The sequence below is a fragment of the Erithacus rubecula genome (assembly GCF_903797595.1).
Source record: "Erithacus rubecula genome assembly, chromosome: 2".
NCBI lineage: Eukaryota > Metazoa > Chordata > Aves > Passeriformes > Muscicapidae > Erithacus > Erithacus rubecula.
Genome location: NC_136685.1, coordinates 102,948,934 through 102,968,196, shown reverse-complemented (window position 1 = coordinate 102,968,196; position 19,263 = coordinate 102,948,934). Strand labels below are relative to the sequence as shown.

General features: G+C 37.9%; 1 protein-coding gene across 7 annotated transcripts in view; it reads left to right on the top strand.

The window, feature by feature from the left end:
* Positions 1 to 19,263, top strand: part of MACROD2 (mono-ADP ribosylhydrolase 2) — a 432,938-nt gene that overhangs the window by 161,656 nt on the left and 252,019 nt on the right. For all 7 annotated transcript variants that reach the window (XM_079332084.1, XM_079332080.1, XM_079332082.1 and 4 more), the window contains exon 4: positions 18,681 to 18,710. In XM_079332084.1, coding sequence (XP_079188210.1) covers positions 18,681 to 18,710 — 30 coding nt within the window. The remainder of the gene's footprint in view (positions 1 to 18,680; positions 18,711 to 19,263) is intronic.

Genomic DNA, 19,263 nt, shown 5'->3' with positions numbered 1-19,263 from the left:
GGAAGCAAGGGTTTTTTCTATGTGTGGTAATGCTTGGTATTCAATATCCAATTTGTTTGTTTAATAATTCAATATTTGTGATGAGTCTTGGTAAGTGAAACTTTTTTGCTTATATTGTCTGAGTTGTTGTTGAAAAATGCCTTAATGTCTGATCTTGAGTGTAAATATACATTTATGTCCTACATACTTGTTTTTCAGCAAATAGTATGATTCCACAACACATCTCTGTTTGCAGTTTCATAATTATATTGCCAACATTTATAAGACTCCATGGGACAAATTTTAAGTGATTGGTATGGCGTCCTGTAAAATATTCTTAAGGGCTTTGATTTTGATAGAAAGAAATTACCATAATGCATAGGAAAAGATAATGGCTATTCTTCAATCAACTACTTCCTAATCTCCTGTGACCTTTTAACTCCCAGGTTGTCAGATAAGGTTTTCCAGTTAGCAGCTGCATTCCCTCTCAAGAGAAAGCCCTGATAAATTAATTTGGATTTGAATTTTTTTTTACTTACCCCAGGAGTGTGTTGAGGTGTCTTTATTGAAGGATGACCCTGAAAGACAGAAAATAAGGGAAGTTTCAGGCAACATTTATCAGGGCAATTAAAAAAAAAAGTTGCTTTCTCAAACATGCATGCTGCTTGAATGAAAACTGCATTAGGCACTTATAGCTGCTTGTTTACATATTTGCCTTTTTTCTAATTTAAGTCCCTTTAATCCAGTTAGTGGAAACTGCATGCGCTGAAACCGAAAGGCAAAATGTCATCCTGCAGTGGAGAGCTGGATAGCAAATGGGCAGAGGGCAGCTCGGAGAGCAATGAGGGGGGGCAGAGGGGTGTAGGAAAATAAACTGCTTGGGCAGCACAAACCTGGGGAGGTAGAAAGCAGCTGAGAGAGGAAGTAAAGAAAGGAGAAATACCTGTAGACAATGTGGTTGTGAGAAAATGTCATAGGTACAGCCTTGGAGAGGGGGAGAAATGTAGGGATTAGGTCAAGGGGCAGGGAAACCATGAGTGGGATTTGAGAGCTGAGACAAGATGAAAGAAAATTGTGGAGACATTATCTTTGTCTCTGGTAGAACATCTAAGACAAATAGTGCTTATTGCCCCTGATAACAATGCCTTATTTGGGCTCAAGATTATTTCTTTGCTCAGAAGTAGCAGTTCACAAGGGTTGCTTTCAATTAAATACTACAGGTAGTGGAGTTCTTGGCACCTGTCTTTATTTATACATAACTGCAGTCATGGAAGGGTGAAATGGTTGTAGAAGACAATCTCTCACAGGAGTCTCAGAACAGAGAGGTGTCATGAGCAATGTGAAAGTACAGCTGCTAACTTAATGTTCCTACAAGCTGACTTTACCTTGTGTTAGTGGGGGCAGACCTGGTCAGAGTTGGTGTCTGATGCATTTCTACTTGTGACAGTATCTGGAGTGCTGGAATGCTCCCACTGTACCTGCTGTGTGCTTCTGCCAAGGACTCACTGCAGTTCTAACTCTGCCTTTGTGTGTGTGTTACTGTGGCAGAAAGCCTGGACTCCCTTTGTACCGTACCAAACTGAATGTGTTGATCTGCTCCCAAACCACTGGGGCCTCTTATGCTTCAAGATCTTGAAAATGGCTCCCAGCTGCTCTCTTAATCTTCTCCAGAGTGCAGATTTCCAGCCCTGAATGTGCATGGTAAAGCCTGTAGGTAACTGGATCCATACTGCACATACAGTCAGTGGAAAGAGGATGGGGAGTTCAGTGGCTACATCCCCCTTGCTTTCTAGAAAGACTGATAGCTACCTGGGGAACCAAGGAGAGCAGCACATTATGCTAAATTATTTGTGAACATCCTGTGAAATCTAATCTTCCAAGCACTGTCATTTACCAATTCCCAATTTGCTTTCTGGCCATGTGGTTTCAGCAGCATTAGTTGCAGTTGGCCAGTTTAGCAAACATTTTTTGTCATTATGTGTATTTGCTATTACACTATTCCAAGTGTAAATCATGGAAAGTAAAATCATTAGGCAGTTGAATAGTAATAAAAGTATCTCAACACTATGTTCTAGAGATACCTATGCAGCCATTTATAAAAAGAATAAAATGAAAGAAAGAAGTAAGGAATATCAGAGGAAAAATGTGTTTCTGTTTAAAGGTGCTGCATGTTTTATTAGTTTTCTTTGTCACCAAAATAAATTAATATTTTTTCAGTTTGAATTTAAGAAGTAGATAACACTATACAGAATTTATAGTTACAGCTTTTTTAACTGTAGCTGTGTAAATTCTCAACATTTTTCTTGGGTAAGAAAAAGAAATATTGTAGTTTTTAAAAAATATTTCCTTGGGATGCAGCAAGTTTTCTTACAATTTTCATACTAAGATATTAAATGAATAAACATGGTCTTGCATCTTTTCTCATGGATTTTGTTCCTTCTGGTGAGTTTTTTAAACAGTGTTGAAGTGGAACATACCATCCTTTTTCACTGTATTTTTTAAGAAATTCTTTCACATGTGAATTCAGTACCATTCATAAATGATTGTAATCCATTATTAAATAGATTATGCTAATAAAGCATTCTTAATGCATTTACCAAACACCTTCATTAATATTGGTAAAACCTGTTTATATTAATATTACCAGCTTCCAGTATTACAAATTTTACCATGTTATCAATTACCCTGAGAAGTAATGCACAATTCAGTTCCAGCTGGCTGGGTCTTTATCAGCCCTGCTCAAGGCTGTCAGGGTCTGATGCCTGCCATGCCTGTACTTCTCCTTTACCTGTTGAATATGATTTTGATGACAAACATAGTGAAAGTTCCTGTATGGAATAATACTTGTACACCATGGCAACAGTATCAAAACATTTCTGCTCTTCCTGCACTCATTTTCTTTTACTGGTTAGGAAAGCAGTTTGTGACTGGGGAGTTGGATAGACTTGGGAAAGCAGAGAATTGAGCCTTTCCAGGGTAGTGGTTTTTTTCCCCCCTCCCCTTCACTGGATCTCAGGGCTCAGTATAGGTCAAAAGTTCCAAGACAGAAATTGTGCATAGACTAAAATTAACTAGAATGCACAGAACTGTTCTGAGTAGGAAGGGACCCACTAGAATCATCAAAGTCCAGCTGCTGGCTGCACAGGACAGCCCCAGGAATCACACAAACTCCCCTTAAATAAATAAGCAAAGGATCTGTGCCAGTGTTGCTCATCCTGGCCTGGCTCCCATGGGACTGCTGGGTTTAGCTGGGCTGGGTTTGGTTGGGCTGGGCTGCTCCTGGTGAGGCTGCTGAGGACAGAGACTTGTGAAAGTTGGCTGACAGCATGAACAACTGGCTGGGAGAGGGAGGTCAAAGCATCTGATGACTGGGACTTCTAGTGCTTTCCAACAGTAACTGAAAGAGGTATTAATTTTGTCTGTCAAAACAGACTAAAGATGTACTTAGGCACTGAAGATTATTCATTTAAATTATGAAAAGGCTGAAGTTACAGTGATGGATGTTTTGGAGGATGTAAGAGGGGACTTATTTCTATTTTAAATATGAATTCACTGTGGAGCTGTTGTAACATCCATTACCATTAAAAGTGGAATTGCTGAGCTGCAAGATTTGTTTTCTGAAACTATGCTTAGGACTTATCCAGTCTTCTGCTTCAACAGTATTTCTCAGATTAGGGAATTTAATCTCTTTAAGCCTGGCTGTTTAGTCAGTGGTGACCCACGGGGCAGTTGTGGCATGAGAGCTTTCCATGCAACTCTGAGCTTTGGCTGGATCCCATGGGAGCTTTGTAGGTTATATGAAAGGTACTCAGAGCTCCAAAAGGACATCCTCTAGAATGCATTTCCTCTAGGAAAAGCAGGTTAAGTGCATTCATTCTTCTCAAGGATACTCTGGGCCCACCAGCAGGTGAATTTTTCTTTCTGAAGGGCTGTTCTGTGCACCAGACATTATACACTTCAAATCTCAGCTTCACTCAAATGGCAGTGATAGATGTTCATATCCCATAAATTAACACGGACTCTTTCAATTCCAGTTCAGCTTCTTTTGCTTTGTTTGAAAGAACTATCTTAGATGCCTCAAGCAAATACAATTTTATTCTCTTAAATATTAATTTTTAAGTAGCAATGCAGGAACACATCATGCAATTGCCTTTTTAGCAGTTGTCTGATCTTGCCATGTGAGAAGCATTGATGTGGAGTTTTCATCAGTTTGTTACACTAAAGGGGCCTGTGCTGAAGGTGGGAGTATCCCCCAGTAACACATACAACTGCTTTTTGTGTTGCTTCTTGTAGGCCTTGTTGCAGCTTTTATAACCACAGTTCTTTAAAAAAAAGGCATAATGTGAATTTAAAGTATAGCTACATTGGTGTATCTTCTGGGGGGGAAAAACAGAGACAGTTCTTGCAAATCTTACTTTGTGATCCTTTATGATCTTGCCTTTGTATGCTTTCTTATTGTTTCTTGAATATCTTTTTTTTTTCTTTTTTTGGTGTGTTTGTGATTTCTGGGGGGTTCTTGTTTGCTTCTTTGGTTGTTTTGTTTGTTTTTTTTTTTTTAGTTTTCTTTTTGTTGTGTTATTTGCTTTTTATTTCTTCTCTGTTCCTCTCTTCCTCTGTTTTCTAACTGCTGATCTGGCAGAGAAAAAACAAATTTTAGCATGAATGGAGCAAAAAATAGCCATCAACTAGTAAGGAGTTACTGCTAGTAGGTGCATGCTTCTGGGATATTGAAGTTCTTTCCCCATTTTATTCACTTCAGGCTTAATGAGTGCTTCAAAAGTCAGAACCTTCAGGAATTTCAAGGTATCTCTGCAGCTTTCCCCATCTTCTAAGAGAAGAAAGTCTAGGAAAACCTTGGGAAAAGGTTTTGTCAAATGCCCTCTTAACTGATGGGGTAAAACAATTGTGAGTGTGTAAGGATATATGCAGACATCTTATCTAAGTCTAGAACTTGTTTTGAACTTTGAGTGAGATTTATTGTTCTTTTAGATATGCTTGATCCCATTACAGCCTTTAAAATGTTTAGGGCTAGGCATTTTAGGAAAGAAGTGGTGAATAAATGACTTGCCTTTACCAAAAGTATGAGGCTTCTCCACCTTAGAGTTCCTATCTCAACCTTGATTAAATAGTCCCTCCAGGAGAGCCCTGTAGACACAGACAAAGCCTTGATGTGTGTTTGCTCAGAGAGATACTGCTGCTTTCTGCAGCTCTTTACAAAGTAAGGGACTTTTTAAAGAATTCAAGGCTACAGACATCTTGGCACAGAAGGGGGCTTTGTGAAAATCATGTGTGTTGTCTTGCAGCGAAGTGGCCTTTTTATGAGACACAACATATTTCTCTAGGGGCATGCATGGTTGGTAAGGTCTGTATAGTTCACCTTTCTGTGTTTCTGCATATTCCAGGATGCTTATGAATGCTTCTGTGGTATTTTCTCTACCCTCTGGATCCCCCCAGTCTCCATTATTAAAAGATTATGCACATTATTAGTTAAAAACTTGCCTTGGATTTTACAAGTTTCCTTTTTGGAGAAGGATTGCATTTTTTGTGATGAGACAATTTCTCTTTTCTGCCATGCACATGATAGGTGAATTCAGCAAAAATGAAATACTTGTTCCAATATTTTTAGACTTTTAAATGCCACTATCTGTTTTGCTAGCACTAATACTTGATTTATGGCAGTTCTGCTTGCACAAAGATTGCAATATCTTCCAATAAGAGTCACCAGTCTGCTCCTACCCCTTCCTTGCACAGATCAGATGGCTGTGCAGTATTAGTAGAATGTAAACTAGCAGTTTAAATGGGGTTACTGGGATTAGTCATCTGGATGGAGAAGATTTAAAGTGGCCTTGATTGAGGTCCTTAGAATTGTGTAGTAGAGAGCAAAGCCATTATGGACAAATGGAGGAGATAATGGGAAATAGATGCAATATATGAATGGATTTGGTTTATGTTTTGGGTATTCCAGAAGAAATAAAGGCAAGACATTGCCTTTCATTGCTCTGAGTAACATACCATGAAATAATTTTTTTATATGTGTCATTTAATAACAGCAACAACTATTTTTGCTGTGTTAATCAAGTGAAGGAAACATGCTTTCTCTCTAAATGTATCTGTATGGTGCCATGTGTGTCCAAAAGACTTGCTTAAGACACCTTTCATCTCACTATTTCTTTATTACAGCAAAAAGACTTTTATATAGGCCCAAAAGACTGGATAGAAAATACAGATTAAGACTCAGTGGATCTACACAAGCCCTGTGTAATCAAGGTGTTGCAATATTGAAGTAATAAACTCTCCCCACAACTTCACACCTTGGAAGTAGTCTGTGCTGAGTTTTATTCTTGGCTTGTAGCTTGCTGTTTCCACCTCCCCAGTCTGATAGCTGTTGTCTAAGGAATATTGGAATTTGTCTTTATTTCTGGTCATTTTCTCTTGCTCTTGCAGTATCAGAGTGTTGTCACCCAGTTCTCTTCTGCTACCATGTGTAGTTTTTCTCTTTTGTTCTAGTGTAAGAATTAAGGGGTTTTTTTTTCATTGTAATTTTCAGTAATTAAACTGATTAGAATTAAACTGGTGGGGAAACTGCATTTGATTACACAGGCAATACAGAGGAGGTAAAACTCATCTAACTAGGTTCCTTTCCAGCCTTTAGGCTTTTAATAGCTAAGTTAATTTCCTAGAGGAGTATGGGCTGATTGAAGGAAAAACTATAATCATTAATTGCAGTAGATTTAATTTGTTTGAAGTATAAAGAAAAGACTGCCTGAGACTTTGGGGGAAGAAAAGAGCTTGCTCCAGTGCAGTCCCTTATTCCAGCCAGATCACTGTGGATTTTGCTGCCTTTAACATCCTCTGGTAACATTTTGGGACTGGTGGGTTCTATACATACTGGTAGGAATGGTACCAGCATTATGTGAGATAAATTAACAGGACACCTTTTCCTGCAAATAATGACCATAAATGTATGCAGGGTGTTTAATCACGTGGGATTTTGACTGCAGTTTCCCTTCCTGATGCTTTGGGGACAGCAGATCCTCCAGCTCCACCAAGCCATCTCTTTGCTAATGTGCATATAGAATGTGTGATTGATGTGGCTGCTTTTTGAAAGAAAACAGAATTCTCCATATTCAATAAAGTTTGGGGTTTTTTTGTCATATAATTTATTTCTCCCTGATGGTTAGAGCATGTGACTGGTGTTCTGGGGCCTCTCTCTATTAATTGCCACTAGAAAAGTAATTTTATATAGAGCTATAAAAGATGATTCATCTTTTCTTTTCTGAACAGCTATAAAAACATACTTTACCTGCCTCACAGATGTGCATATGTATGGCATAAGATGCCTGAGATGTCCTTTGACATTACTGGTCTTTGTATTCATATAAACAATGTTTGTACTCTGCCTGATTTTGTCTTTGTTTTCTTAGTACATTTTTCAGAATTACTCAGCTGCCTCATAAATCACTCTAGCAGTATTAGAATAGTGAAATTAAGTGTTTGCTGTGCACAGATCAGATGTGCACAGATCCTTGTTTGTATTTCTTAGACGTGAAATAGACCACTGGGAGTTACATACTAATCCTGGTTTCAAATGGCCTAGGTGACAGCTTGGAGGTTCTTAAGATCTTTATTTTTCTTTGAGGTGAAGTATAGAAGGAAAAATAACTCATTAAAATATTGTCTCATTGACAGCAAGGCATTAGAAATTTGCTCTAGGTGGACTGCATATATTGCAACATTTTGGAGAAAAATGACTCAACTTGGACCAGTGTGGTTTGTGAACCATTGTTCATCCCAGCAGAGTTTTTGAGCTACATGTATTTGTCTCCCTTTTTGCCTCACAGAAAGATTGGTAATCCAAAAGCATAAAAGTCCTTATTTAAACAGCACTTTAAAAATGCTCAGTAGCAGCACAAAAAAGGAACAGCATACTTTGAAGTAATTAATCAGCTTTCCCCAATTTATCTTTGGTTTATTTATCTGTAGAAATTGTTTGTAGGATTTTTCTTTCCTTTACTCAGTTCTGAGCTCTGATTCAGGAGCCACAGTCCTTTTTATTGAGACTCTGAGTGAGAATACTTTGTAGGCTACACAAAAATAGCTTGTGATTGGGTTGTGGCCCATGCAAAGGGGCAAATCTGTTCTATTACTTGTTTTACGTGCTGATACTGCTCTTGAATTAGTGGGCAAACTGTGACTAGAAGCAATGGAAAAAAAAAAAGTAAAAATAGCGAGTATGAGCAGTTCTTGCGGTTTTGGGTAGCGGTTATGTCTGAAAGGATTTGTGGTGGAAGTGCTTGTGGTGATGGTGGTAAATTAACCACAAGCATCTTTGCCACCAGAGGATGCATTCACATCATCTATCTTGGGTTCACAAAACACAGAGGTCCCACGTTGCCACCGGACACTGCCTGCCTGTCATCATCGGCTGTGTAGGGAAATCAGTCCTTCCACACGTGCTCTGCATCCTAGATCTGCTGATCTAGGCTATGGAAATATGTTGCCTAACTGGGAATGGCCCTGCATGACAAGGTAGCATGAGTCCTGCTTGATACAGGCAGCATTTCCATATCTAAACTGACCAGTGGAACTAGCAGGAAGCAAGGACATGAAATTCTAAGGATGACCCACTGGTGCCTATGTAATGAAGTTATTGATTAGGAGTTGCTACTTGATGATTATTTTTCTGTCTGCACAGCATTATCAGCATTGACAGTGTGACATCCTGTCCTCCTGTTGTGCTTCACAGAAAATGAAGGCTCCTTGTCCAGCATAACTTCAGTGAATTTTTCATCAAAGCCTCAATGCTGCTTCTGCCAGATATTACCTGCTGGAATGCACAACCTTATAACAACATTGCCTGTTTACTACAATTTTTTTGATAATAGCTTTATTCTCTTTTATCATTAAGAAGTGCCTGTAACCTTAGTGTTAAAGAGTATAACATACTGACTCCCTGCTTTTTTTTTGTGGCCACAAAGAGCAGGTACACAGGTGATGGCCAGGGAAATGGGATGCAGGGCACTGTTTGCTAGGGAAGTAACCACAGAGCACGGCTCGATCTGATGGTTTTTGGGATAAATCACAAACTGTGAGCATCTGCAGCTAGGAAAGATTAGAAACCCTCCACAAGCTGACAGGAACAAAGAATTGTCCCACATAATCTAAAATCTGTCATTGCCAGGGATTTCATCTGGGCTCTTGGCTCTGTCATGCCTTTGAAAATATCTTCAGGCCTTCCCATCATTTTGATTATTTGTGATTTTCCTTTTCTTTAAAGTTCCTGAATAGAGTTTTTAAAGTTTTCAGGGACTGTGAAAATGATACACTAACAGTATTTTTTAGTGTATTTTTTTTCAAACTTTGGTTTATGTTTCTCCATTTTAAGATGTGTCATGGACTGTACATTCCAAGAGCAATGAAATGGAGAGTATGATCGATCTGACTAAGCTGACTTACTTTTATCATAAAAGGGACAGTTTCTGATGTCTCTGATAGAGTAAGTTGATGGCTACACTTTATTCTTACTGTCTTTATGGTCTTCTCCAGATTTTTTTAGGCTATAACTTTTTGAAACAGACAGTTAAGATCAAGTATGGATAGTATATTTGACAGCAGTATACAGAAATATTTTGGACAATATTCTTAGAGGCACTGTATGATGTCCAGTCCATATTTTATCATAATGCATTATTCCTGGTTTGACTGAAATACTGAGGTTGTTAAGTTCCACTTCCCCTTACAAAGGAGTACATGACTGTTGTTATATAAATATTTAGCCCTGTAGGAACAGTTTGGGCCTGTGTTTGAAAACAACACCCCATGACATTAAAATACATAACCAGGTTTCTTCTGTAATGTGGCTCCCACTGACCTCAGTGGGAGCTGCTTCTAATTTCAGTCTATATAAAGAAAGGATCATTAGAGAGGTGATGCAACATGATCATGTGCAGAGCATGTTACACTCACCCAGTTGGACACATTTTAAAGTTGACTTCAGTGCTTTGCAGACTCTTCAGCTCCTACAAGTCTGTGCTAGTTGCTTGCAGGAGCTTGTAATTCATTGTCAAAATCTTCCTTCCAGGCTCCTCTTGCAAAAACACTGCAATAACAGCTTGCCTTCCTCTAACTTGGAGGCAAAAGTTGCAAGTGAAGTCTTGTCTGTGTAGCTGAAAAAAACCAAACCATACCAAACCAAAACAGCAGGACTGTTTCTGTTTTGTAGGACATCAGATGTCCCTTTTTTTTCTTTTCTTTTTTTTTTTTGTTTGAAACTGAATTGTTCATGAGTGCTACTATCCTAAGAAAAAAGTGGTGTGGACATGTACTATTTTGACTTGAAAATACACCCACTGAGGTCACCCTGCAGCTGGAGCAATGTCTACCCTTGCTTGGTTTGCCTGGGAGTAAAGCAATGTGGGATGTGCCTGCACCACAGGGAAACTCTTCCTGCTGGTTGCCCCATGGAAAAATGGCTGGGCAAGGCCCCAGGTAGCTTCTTTTCAGCAGTGGTCTTTGAGTTCATGACAAATTAGGGTTTTAAAAATTGATTTGAAGCCTGACTGTTAATGTTTCAGGACTGAAATGTTAATTTTTCTTGCCTTTTAACTTTGTTTTCATTTTCAGAGTGTACTTGCTTTATTACAGCTTTTTGCAATCTGACATTTTCCTCAGAGAAGTCAAATATTAGGCAGTTTTTTCCTAGCAAAATATTGAAATGAAACCTAGTGATAAGCTACACTGTAAGTACTGGAGCTATGTTATCAAACTTAAAAATAGAACACAAAGGTCATAGGATATAGGTAGGCTTTGTTAGGTTCACAGCTGGCTGTAATTTTGAAAAGACAAAAGCAACAAGCTTGAAGAACTTTGCTCTTTTTTTTTTTTTTTTTATTTCCCCCGTTTTCCAGATAACATATTCTAGTTCCTTTGGGATACTGGAAAGATGCCTGAGTTATACAAATGTCACTAATTATTTTGGAATAATTGCTACCAAAACTGTTTTGCTAATTGTGCTAGTAGAGCCTTGGACCACGTCTTGCTTTATTTTGCATAGGCTTTTAAATATTGATGATGATTCTACTTAAATGGATTAATTATATACTGCAGCACTTTGATTCCCTTTAATGTTGCATTTACAAACCACACAAATGGCCTAAACTGTGTGATGAAGAATGGGCTCTAGTAGACCTGAATATTTTTGTCCTCATTATTCTGGGCTGAAGGAAGCTCCTGTTGCTTTACATTTCAGCTCAGCTAGGTTGTTAAATACCTTCATGATCTAGAAGGCAACGTTTGAGTGGCTGAGCAAACCACGAACTGATGCACAAATGGATGAAATCTTAATTAATCTCTTTCCCTTTATCATCTGGTAGTGTGTGTGACAATTTATCACCCTGTGTTTTAGAATGCAATTATTCCTGGTTTGTGCTTTTCTGATGTTCCCTGAAATGAGAGGAAATGAGCATGGCTTCTGCAAAGGGGCACACACAAAGCATGGCCAAGGATCCTTCTGTGCTGGCCAGCCACACTGAGCCTTTTCTGACTCCTCCTCTTCAAACTGCAGGTTCTGATTCAACAAGTCTGTTGTCTCCTCCCTCCTGAGGATGACATCAGCCTCATCAAATAGGTTCTTCTAACTGTCCTTGGGACACTGGCAGGAAACCTTCTCCTTCTGCATCACTTTGTGTTTTGATTTGCAATAGATGGTCCTGTCTAGCTGAAAATTAATACCACTAAGTGGGTATGGAAAGTGTGAATTTCATTGGTAACTGGGAAAGCCTGAACTGCTGTTTTTGCAAAAACTTCACCTGGAAATGTTTTGTGTAGTTGTGTTTGGGACCATAATTAAACAAGTTCATTTGGTTTTTGGGATATTCTTTTAAGTTACTTTTTTCTGTTGTGGTTGTCTGACTTCCCCACCAAGAAGCAATTTTGTTGCAGTCCTCAGGCTACTGTAAAGTTTAGACTTCTTTTAAAGCTGCAGCCTAAACTTCAGCCCCTATGGAAGTTTATACAGCAGTATTTAGGAAATACTCTGTGCCAAACACCTTCTCTTATGGATTTTTCTCAGGATGTTTTAGTCAGCTTCAATTTCTTTTAATTTTCTTTCACCCTGCATTAAAGCAATTACAATATTTCACTGTGGGGTAAAACCTCTGTCATTCTGCTCCCTCTGTTTTGAAGTTATGCCTCTGATTAGGCCAAGTTGAAAATGTTATCCTGATAGCTGTGTGCTCATTTCTGTCCCATGCTGCCTTGCCTGCAGTTGGGTTTTTGGTGCATTTGGTGGAATTTTTTTTTTAGTCTTCATATCAGATTTCAGAGATGCTTTGCATATGACTGATTAAGCTTAATGGATGCAATATATAACTTTTTAAAATAACCTTCTTGCATAAATGCACATTGTGTATTGAGTTGGTAATGTATTAGAAGAAGAAAAATAACTGAGACCTTATGACAGTTATTGTTTCCTTATTGAATTCAGAATGCTGTGAAGGCAATTTCCTTGACAGGATCAACTCCAGAGCACTTACTAGTATGCTGATTATTTTTTTTCCCCCTTGATCTACCTCTGACATACCCTTTACAAGCTTGAAATTAGAGACAATGACTACTTTATTTGCAGAGATAGCAAACCTTAGGTTGTTTTTTTTTAAATCTGTTCTCTGTAGAGAATTTGAGTGGGGAAGAGAATTGTCACAGGTTGTGATGAAAGTAAGCAAACCTGGAGAAGAACCACTTGTTTGTAGGAATCTTCTGTAAATTGTTCCACCCATATTCTGGAGCTGTTTCAGGGGTATGGTTATGTAAATGTTTTTAATAAATCTTATTTTGTAGGCCTAGTGGTTTTCTAATTTCCAGTAGTCTCTGCTTTGCATCATTAGCCACTGACATAACTTTGCCAGTCTAGCACAGTCTGTTGTTATAATGTCATTTTACCTCTCCTGATTGCTGTGGCTTCATATGCAGGAGTGCATTTTAAACAGAGTGGTGACTTTTATTTACTATACCTGCTGCAGAATGACTTAATGGTCTTTTAGGCTAAAACTTTTTACTTTAAGGCACCCAAACACATCTCTGGCTAAAAATGTTTGGATGTACAAGGTGCAGCTGTTATCTCCCTCCTCCTTGTTCTCTCTGTTTTTTTGAGAGAAGATGAAACAAAATGCAGTGACAGGTAAGGGTGTTTCACAAAACACGTAGAAGAAATGTAGCTTCCCATTCCATAAATGACTGTTACTCTGCTCACCAGCTGCCTCTTATGATGTTTTATTGATGAATAAAAATGGTGTCTGAGGCAATAGAATGTCTTGCATCTTACAATACTGCCAGTTATAAAGATGTCTCCTTGAATAAATTTCACAATTTGAAAGTATTGACAAAAATATTCAATCTTTTTTACATCAAAATAAGCTCAAACATCTGCTGCCAAAGTCAGACAATATCAACTAATCTTTTAAAAGTATATTTTTATTATACTGACAGATGCATGGCTGCATGACATAGATGTCAATTTAAGTTACTAGTGACATTAATACTTGACAAAGACATGCTCCCAGAAGAATTTATGTTCTTAAACTGTTGTCAGATGAGTATATGCCAAGGAAAAGTAATCAGTTATTCAGCTATGTTGTTAACAAAACTAAAAGTGTGTTATCTCCAGAGACATCACAAAAATTGCTATTCACATCTTTCCTATTATCTAAATTCGTCAGAACTGACAGCAGAAAAATAATTCTCTGCTTGCAAATGCCTGTTTTACCAACCCATACACACATCCTTCACTTTCTGTATGTCCTGGCAGGAGAATTTTCAGTTTTGTTTGAGGTGAAGTTCTTTAGCATTCAGTTGCTTTCCTCTAAATTTCAAAGAACCTTGCTGTTTGGCAAGAATATTGTTATAAAGAGAACAGTGAGGAAAATATTACTACCACACGAGAGTTTCTTGTCTGCCTGTTCAGTCAAAAAAATGTTGGAAAGTGATGCAGTGTAACTCATTAAGAAGGCTGAGATATATATAAATATATATATATTATATATAAAACATTGATGTCCAGTTCTTATTTTTCAAATGTGCTGGTATATTCATTAAAATTTGTGCATTTTAGTAACCTGAGCTTTCATTCTGGGTATTCCATAATGAGGAACTAAGCTTACTTTAAATTCTTTCCTTCCAGGTATTTTATTTTCTTTACTTTTCCCCCTTCTCTCCCCACATTAGTTTTTTGGAAAGAATTTAGTTTCTTAAAGCAAGAGTTGAATTCTCAGGGTACAGCAGACTAATGCTCACTAGGTTTCTTTAGCAGGGCTGTCCTGGTGCTGTTAAAAGCATATATATCTAGTCCATTGAGGCTTTAAGTAATTTGAAATGCTTGAATCTGGGCTATAAACATCTCATTAAGGGCTAAATCATTGTCCTTAGTGATTAGATATTGTTTTTTCATTGAAGTGATTTTTTTTTTGGAGCAAGTTTTTTCTTACAGATGAGGCTGAGCTTCATAGAAACACTTTTTTCTATGGTTCTAATGTCTGTATTAAAAAGAAACCCAGAGCTAAAGGGCTGGAAGCACTCTTAACAATTGTAGATGTATTTCTGTTCACTGTCCTGAGACAGACTGTGAAGATGAGATGTCTCCTTTTAAAGCAGTGGTCATGCACAGCATCTTTAGAGCTGTAATTTGTGTCATCATGAAGCCACTATTTGAAGGACACCTCAGAAACTGGTCCCCAGATATGGTGCTCTTTAACTTTTTTTTTTTAAATTTAAGTTTATTCTACTGGTGTAGGCAAAAATATTTAAAATTTGATGAACTCTCACCTCTGCTGCCTCTCTAGGGCCATTGCCTATGATATTTTGGATAGGGCTCTATCAATGTGTGTTATGTTTCAGTCTGGCACGGCAGTCTGTAGTCTGCTGGCTGCCTGACCACTCTGTATATATTAAAATAATATTTCAAGTTTGTATTGTGAGTAGATTGTCAGAGTTAATGCTCAGGAATCTATTGTGGATTGTAGTTCTTCAGGAGGCAGTTTCAGAGAGGTTGGGCAGGTGACTTTGAAAGGGTGATATGGGGAATGAAATGAGGTGCAAGGAGCTTTGACTCACATTTCTTTGGAGCTCTTCTTACTCTTGTTTGCTTTCTTTTATTGTTCTTTGCCTTGGTAACTTGGTAGCAATCCAGTCTTCCTGTTTCCTCCCACCCCAAGTCTCCTGTGACTTGAGGATCTTGTGCAGCTCTGGAAAAGAGAAATAAGGACAAGGGGTTAGTCAAGATGGATTTGCAATGTGCAGTCATAAAATCATAGAATCATAGAGTGCCAGGGATGGGGCATCCACAGCTTCTTGGGGCACATGGTGGAATGTGTTCTACCCGTGCTGGTTTGGCACTAAAGACAACCCACAGAAGTAATTTTTTCTGAGAGAAGCAGCTAGTTGTGGGCAGACTGTCAGGAGGGGATTTTTACAGTGATCAGATTTCCATTCTCCTGGGCAGCTGATAACTGTAACATCAATGCCATGAGTAAACTTTCTTCTGGAGGAATCTCCATAGACTGAAGAGAGGAGTTTCCTCTCCCTATGTAAATTGGTGAAAGACTATTTTTTAAATACATGATAAACTGACTGATTTGTTTCTGTACATTGTCAGTATGACAGAAAAGAAGTTGTGGGGGAAGGAGAAGTGTTCTGCAAGTTCGGTTCTGATTCTTATGACTTTTTCTTATAGTTTCTAGTGATAAAGGTTTATTTCTACCCTCTAAAATTTGAGCCTGTTTTGCCTTCCTCCTAATCCTATCTCACAGCAGGAAATGAGTTGATGATTCTAGTGGGTGCACTGATGATTCAGCCAGCATTAAACTCAGGACATACCTAAGGCTGGGCATGCCCTGAGAGAGGAGTAGCAGCAGTGAAACCTGCAGGGCACTTTGGTATCTGTCAAGTTTGGAGGTTGAAAGCTTCCTGGGACCTTCTGCTGGTTGCTCATACAGCTTCCCATAGTTGAACCTCTAGAGCAGGAGCAGGTTCCAAAGTGTTTTCCAACCCTTGATGGTTTGGGAGCACTGATGTACGAAATGCAGCTGCAGATAAGCACAGAGGGACGGAGAGGAGAGGCCATTCCTGCTCCACCATGATGTGATTGCAGCCATGGGGCTGTGCTGACCTCTGGGTGGGACAAGATTCATTAGGTGCTAAGTGACAAGTTACTTCTGTAGTGGTAAGGCTTTCCCAAATACAGAAAAAGATGTGTTTTATTGAACTTTTCAGGGAGAGTCTGAAAAATCTGAAAATAAAAATTCTTGCTTTTTGACACATTATCTTTCTAGAAAAGAAACTGTAAATATAAATCAGTCTTGTTCTTTCCTGGAAGCATAGGAAAATGGTTTGATTTTCCTTCTATTATGCAAGCAAAATAGAAAAAAAAAGTGTCTGTGAATTATTATTGTGTTTTCAATAGCTGTAGTAGATGCATTGCAGCCAAAAATCCATTTGAACTGTTTTTACTGTTTCTATAGAGAAGTGTGTGGTGCTGACTTATATGTTATTAAGAAGTTTTTGGGAAGTCTTGGAAAGATGAACATTGTCAGGAAAACTTAATGAGAGAAACATAATTCTCTGAGAAGCCATTGAATGAAAGTTTGCAATGGGGATGTTGGCTGGATATCCGAAGAAACTTTTTTAGCAGTGGAAACTTTGGTAACAGGTTTTAGCTGTGTGTCTCAAGTCTCTCAAACATAGTAACTGAAATCCCAGAACGTGACTCATGTAAGGGTTAGAATAGTTTAATTGTAGGTGTATTCTGTAGTGCTAAAAAAAAAAGCTGGAATAGCAGGCAGTAGATGACACTTCATTCCTTTTAGTTTCTTCTGATACGATCTCTGCTGATTTCTATAGAAGGTAGAAACTTTGCTGATAAACTTTTTACTGCAGGGAAAGTGATTTTACCTGTTACAGGAGGTCTTCAGAAGCAGCTGTAAAAATACATGTTGGTTTTATTTGTTTCTTTGTTTAATAGTGAATTTCAGTCAGGCAAGAATAGGTAAATATAGCAAGATTGATGTTCTTTGTGACATGTCTGCAGACATTTAATATTACCCTCGTTATGCCTTTGTCAAAGGCAATATATACATGGCAATATTTGTTCCCTGCTAGCACTTTACAGAGGATAGCCAAGAGATGGTCATCACTTATAGATAATTATGCTGTTGTTTTTTAAAGTTTTCTATTTTGTGCCTGTTGCTCCAACCTTTCTGTGTTTCCCAACATGCACTTCTTTTTGAATGGCTCCAAATTACTTTGTTTCAGAAAAAAGACTTTTTTTGGTCCCATTTTCCTTCATCTAATGTTCCAGGGTACTGGAACCAGACTTGGATGAGAAAAATGCATGAGAACATTCCTCCAAGTCTTGGTTTTGATGCTTCCTCAATGACTGTAGGACAACTAATCCTAGGATGAGTAACTAACTTAGTTAATTAGTTTGATTTGATTTGGTATGGTCCGATATGCTGCATTTTTTTTTTTTAAAGAACACTGCATTTTGACTAATGTAGAAGTTCTGCTTGAGTAATGTGGAGTTATTTTTGAACGTGGATCTTGGCTGTGATGAAAAATCTGGCCTTCTGATGAAGGCAGTGTCAGGGAAAGTTGGCTGCAAATACTCGAGCTGAAAATGCATATTAAGTCAAAGGTGTTTGTAGAATATCTGATAAAGAAGAAAACAAAGATAATTTTCAATTTTATATAAAAGTCTCAAGAAAAGAAGAAAAATCAATGGGAGGGAGTTTGCTTTTACAGACTTCTATTGAAGAAGCAGAGGAAAATGATATAAACAATAACATACAGAGAATACCTAATTTATTCTGTGTGTCTTGCTGTATACTCTTGTCTGGGAGCAGGGCATAGTTTGAGGTGTCTGTTCTTCACTCATCAGGAAACAATAAGAAATACCCATCTCTCCTTTGTGTTCTTACTTTGTTTTAAATACATTCTGATACAACAAGAATTTGTTTCCCTCACATCTAAAGGCCGGTTTAGAAGCTTGGACATTCCTTCTGTTTCTGCCTGGGCAGTGAAAGGAAAATATTTGGCATGACTCCAATTGTGCTAGCTTAATTTGAAGGACCATCTTGTATCACCATGGTCTGCAAATTGCTTTCCATAAGTGATTTATCAAGTTCTGGCCTGGGTAGCTGGATGGTTACAGTGCTGAGTCAATTATGCCTGCTGAGGGAAATCCCAGCTCAATTGCACAAAACCTTTTACATCAATGGAACCAGGATTTCTCATTGTCATCCCCAAAGGTCCCACGACACAGAAAACAAGGAGAGATAATCAGAAGTTGCATCAAAGTCTATTTAAGTTTCTCTGCAGTGAAAATTTTAAATTAATTTGGTAATCACAAAGGAATACGGCTTACAGAATTTTAAATGCAGGATTGTAATTTCATAACCTATTCAATGCATTAGCTTTAGTAATTGTATTATTGTTTTATTTATTAGCTTGCATTTTCAAAGATATTGCAAAGGTAAAGATTGTGATTGCAATTTACAATAAGTGATTGTTTTTGCATTAAATGTTTTTGGGTGAGGCAAGAGCAGCAAAGTTACTGAAACAATGGAAAACCTCTTGTGAAACATCTTCTGTTTTGGTTTTGTGTATATTTACAAAACTTAATGCCAACAATTCTCTTTTTGTTTTTCTTACAGCTAATTCCAGCCTTCTTGGAGGTGGAGGAGGTGAGTCTTGGTTTAATGTTTAATTCATTCTTAAACAAACATAAAATATATGCTGGACCAATGCAGAGGTTAGTGGGCTATAAGAGAATATAAGTTCAAAATTTGGAAATATAAATTTATTAGATGGAAAAATTTACTGAAGTCAACAATCTTTCCTATCATCAAGAGGTAAGATATGCAGCTACTGCTGAATTTGTTTTCACCTCTAGGTCAGAGTATGGGCTGACATGTTTATGAGGCTGACTAATACATAAAGGAACTGCTGAACTGGCTTATGCTGTGTTGTGTTTTTGAGTATTTAGGCTTTTTAATTTACCCCAGGGGAATATCAAATGTATGATTATTAAACAATTTTCACAGAAATGTTCAAGTATTAAAACACAATAAAATGTAATTTTTGTGAGTGGGGCTTTATCTTTGTACTTTTTAATATTTTTATGGTTCAAAATTGATTGCTTACTTTACTCTGTTGGCCAAAATAGTAGATTTCAATACAAATCTTTGGTGCAGGTCAGAGATGCTACTGACATGTCTACTGGTAAGGCAGGGATCT